Raw genomic sequence first — 4,242 nt, 5'->3', positions numbered from 1 at the left:
AGTTAATTTGAATGTTTTCCTCATTCTTCAACCTTGTCAGAGCAAACTGATTCAGTTAACCGTACATAAAATTGGTTTAATTGAATATCAATTTTGATTAAAAGTTATAGTTTACTTGATTATGAACAAGTATAATTTATAGAAATTAAATATTCTTCACACAATCGGACCGTACGTTAAAAATTGAGCAGTGAATAAATGAAATAAAATAAAACCAAATAGTAAAATTGCTTTTAATCATCTTGATAACATATAACATTGCAATAATTTTAATCATAATAATAATAACATTTACAGATTGTACAACTTTAAAATTCATATAACTTAAATACAACACTATTCCTTAGCTAGGAGCTAAATTGGACTACTTAAAAGAGATACACATAGATTACAAAAAACTAACGCGAAACCGCACTGAAAGTGGATATATTGAAAATCTAATGTCAGCAAATAAAAATTGTACCGTTCACAAAAAAATCAAAAGTTTTATTTCAATTTAATTTTGATGTCCTTTGAATGGCCACGTGTCGATTCTTCTTTTTCAACAATAATTTGAGAAATTTGGGATAGAATGGTTAAGATATTATTCTGAGACAACTTCTTTACTCTGTTAGCGAAATCTACAAATTTTTCATCTACAATTGCTGAGTTCATTATGACGCTCTGATTTAATTTTAAATGATCAACGTCATCACCAATCGTGTTGGTGGAACTATCGGATTCGTTCCCAAACTCGCTGCTTTCGCTGCCTGAATCGCTCTCATTATAATTTGGCGTCTTTACTTTCCTCTTCCTCGACTTTAAGGAAGTATTCTCATCATCATCAGAGTCAGCTTCTTCGACTTGTTTGCGCCTATTACGGAAATTTCTTGATTTATTACTATTGGCCGAAACATTTGGTAATTTAGCGATTTGCAAATATGGATTTAAGAATTTCATTTCAGCATCTAAACGAAAAGCCATTGAAGCATTGCTCAAGTACTTTACGTAGGAGTCTCGTAAGTTCTTCCATTTTCTTTGTACACTTGCAACTGCAAATAATACAAGTAGTATTGGTAACTTCGATTGCTTACTTACTAAAATTAGTTAGTGTTAATAATAAACTTATCAGGGTGTGAGTTTTATCAATTTGCACACACTAGTGTGCGATACAGAGTGTCGGATTCTCATGATCTTAAAGCCAGAAGGTTTTATTATTATTGAATTAATACGGGTTGTAAAGGGATGTTTATTGACGAAACATTTTCAGTGAAATCGTAAAGGCTTGCAAATTAAAAGTTTCCCAGTCAAGTTAACTTTGGTATTTTTATGAACTTACATGGATCATTGGCTCTACTTAATACAATAATTAAAATTGGAGTACAGTTAAATAAAAGTCTAAATAATAAATTAATAATAACTACTAAAATACCTATTAATAGTTAATTCAAAATGCATAGTTTTAAGATATACTTTTTAAGCTATTTATTGTATTTTAGGGCCTGGGTTTGAAAAGCATCTTTATGTATAATACCTAATACTTCGATAATAAGACGTATATTTAAAATCGACCATTTAGTGCAATATTAAATGCTTACGAAAAATAGCTACTGAATTTATTTTGGTTTTTATTAACAGTAAAATATTCAGAATTTAAGTTATTCGTGTGGAATGTTATTATTTAAAAAAAAGTTGACTTGTTCGCACAAAATCACATGAAAACTTGATATCCATTGACAAAAATGGAATGCATCTAGATATATCGATAGATAGTAAGACAACGGTTTATATAAAAGAACAATTAACGTTTATTAACTAACCAAACTAGCTCAAACCAACTCAAATTGACCCAAAATGACCAACCTAATAACTAAACGAAAAGCTCGTAAAAATATGAAAAAATAAAGAAGAAAAAACCTTGTATGAACTGCTTGAGTTATAGTGTATATTAAGTTAAAAGAACAGCAAAGGCAAGCTTTCCATTTTGAGGAAGATAAATTAGTCATATGTTAAGCACGGTTTCTGTTTTCTGTTATTCTTCAGGCATTTTTGGTTAACCCTTACCATCTGCATTTAGTTCTGCTGCAACTTCCTTCCAAGCATCTCTTCGTGCTAGCGTTCGTTGAGAACATAAATCGTACAGAACTGGGTATTTTTTAACAGATGCAATTATATCTCTGGAATCCATTTTGAGCCGTTCAACTTTGCAGATAATCTAGCTGACTGAACACAAGAGACCGTTAAAGCTGTTTAAATATATTGTGACAATTTTCTGGTTATTTCTGGGTCCATTAGTCGATCGCCAACTGTAAAATCAGAATGTTGGCAGCAAATCCTGAAATGACGTTACCAACTTTATTTACACCACATCATAGAGTAAGTAAAATAAGTAAAATATTATTTTACTTTCTCTATGCACCACATTACACTTTATCTTATACATCGACGTATTTATTATATATACAGATTAAAGTATGGTCGGTCCCAAGCTTTTTGGCAGTGACGCAATAATTGGCGTTCTTTTTCTATTACTTGTCTACCGAGCGAGACGGAAACTTGATGCTATTAACATATACTTTTCATGTTGCTACCATTTATCGAAGTATGGAAAAATATTAAAATTATTGATTTGATTTACTACTGAATGTTGGCAGTTTCTTTGAATTTTTTCTAGTTTTTTTGTAAAAAAATACGCCAATGAAAGAGAAACGTATAACACATATTAATTCCCCAGTATCATATTTTACTGGGCAATTTTTTAATATCGCTAAATGCATAAGTAGACAAGGGTGTGGTATTAATCCCCTTTATTGATTTGACTTGGGGAATAATTAAACTTACAAAATGTAATAACTAAATGTTAATTAGAAGAACATGTATTTTGTTATAGGACTTTTGATCATCGTAGCTAATCCTGAAACTGGTGGGTTTGGCCTAAATTTCTTCTAAAAAATAATAACACTTATACTGTTTTATTTAAAATACACTATTAAATAATTTTTACAAATACCCACCCAATAGAAATTTCAATATTTCTGTACATGCAATTTGGTAACGGAAGGTCGGATCTACATCAAATTAATATAGAATATCGGCCCCTTTTTTATATATTGTTTAATAACTTCCTTCGGGGCCGATTTTAAGAGCTATTTAGGTTGCATTAACAATAGCTCTAAAGAAACATAAGCGAAAATACGAAATCGTAACGATTTAAAACAAGGTTGGGGTATTTTGAGGACTACGGGTCACTAATTACGGTTTATCAGGAAGTATTAATTTCTAAAGGCATCGGAGTTTTTGTCAAGTATTAAGGAGGCGACAAACTTTAGGAGATTAGATTTCGAAAACGGTAAAAGCTTTTTGAATATTTTTTTGAATTCTTTGATAGAGAATTGAAAGCTCTATCTTTCTTAAAAGATAGAAGTGAGAATTTACAGGTCTTCAATCAACCTCGAAATGGGGCGGAAATACCTGATAAGGCAAAAGAACCATTTCGTGAGAGCGGCTATACTTTCACCAATTAAGCATGATCAGAAAATCCGATTTTCTCAGTAGGTACATGTAAGTGAAACTGTTCAAATGGTAATCCGTTTAGGAAAAGCCTTCCCTGCATATGTTGGAAGCCTTCTATAGTATAAAAACGGATAAACAAGTTTGAACGAAAAAAATTTACCTGCACCCCGAACTGATCACATTCTATTACAAAGGCATGACAATAATTAATTTGGCAGTCGTTTAGCGCTGAGTCACCCTGTATGGTAGTGATAATAAAAAATGGATTATAAATTAAACAGTTAACTTAACGACTAGCCTGCTAATCGTACTAATTAATACTGAAAACAAGGAAATTTGTCAGAACACTTGGAATTGCGAGAACAAGCAGAATATAAAAACACCGCTTTGAGTTTGTTTGAATATGATTGAACTGGATCAAACAGATTTGCGGTGGTTCATTGGTAAACACGACTTAACATCTATTCGAATAAATTATAGTTACACTAAACTGTATGCTAAGAGGGACTTTAAACAATTACAAGGAAATGGAAACATGTACATTTGAAACCCTTGATTTTTGCAACAGCAACAATCTTCTTGATTGTGAACAAAACAATTCCGCAAGCTAATGTGTAATTTTTAAGTCATCCAGTGATCTATTTGAACATGTTGCAAATATTTACGCATCTCACACTTGTTGCAAGCACACTTTAAATCTAAGACGATTTACCAAAATATTTACACTATCAATCAACCAACGTAAAAATC

At 31.3% G+C, this 4,242-nt stretch overlaps 1 protein-coding gene across 1 annotated transcript; it reads right to left on the bottom strand.

Moving 5' to 3' along the window:
• Positions 1-217: 217 nt before the first annotated feature.
• LOC109542908 lies at positions 218-2,256 on the bottom strand. The gene is made up of 2 exons (XM_019912366.2): positions 2,044-2,256; positions 218-1,031 (listed from the first exon to the last, which is right to left on the bottom strand). The coding sequence occupies exons 1-2, from the start codon at positions 2,165-2,167 to the stop codon at positions 487-489; spliced, it is 669 nt and encodes a 222-aa protein (XP_019767925.1). The 5' UTR covers positions 2,168-2,256; the 3' UTR covers positions 218-486.
• Between the last annotated feature and the right edge of the window lie 1,986 nt (positions 2,257-4,242).

This window comes from Dendroctonus ponderosae, unplaced genomic scaffold (genome assembly GCF_020466585.1).
Source record: "Dendroctonus ponderosae isolate FM_Combo_2020 unplaced genomic scaffold, Dpon_F_20191213v2 Dpon_F_20191213_7, whole genome shotgun sequence".
In the NCBI taxonomy this organism is placed as follows: Eukaryota; Metazoa; Arthropoda; class Insecta; order Coleoptera; family Curculionidae; genus Dendroctonus; species Dendroctonus ponderosae.
Note: the sequence above shows the minus strand (reverse complement) of the source record. Positions and strands in the feature narration are given on the sequence as shown.

Bases quoted from the DNA above. Each gene is read 5' to 3' on its own strand.
- LOC109542908 (XM_019912366.2), bottom strand. From the start codon at position 2,167: ATGGATTCCAGAGATATAATTGCATCTGTTAAAAAATACCCAGTTCTG. The intron at 1,032-2,043 runs GTAAGGGTTAAC...TATTATTTGCAG, and splicing joins AGCAGAACTAAATGCAGATG to TTGCAAGTGTACAAAGAAAA.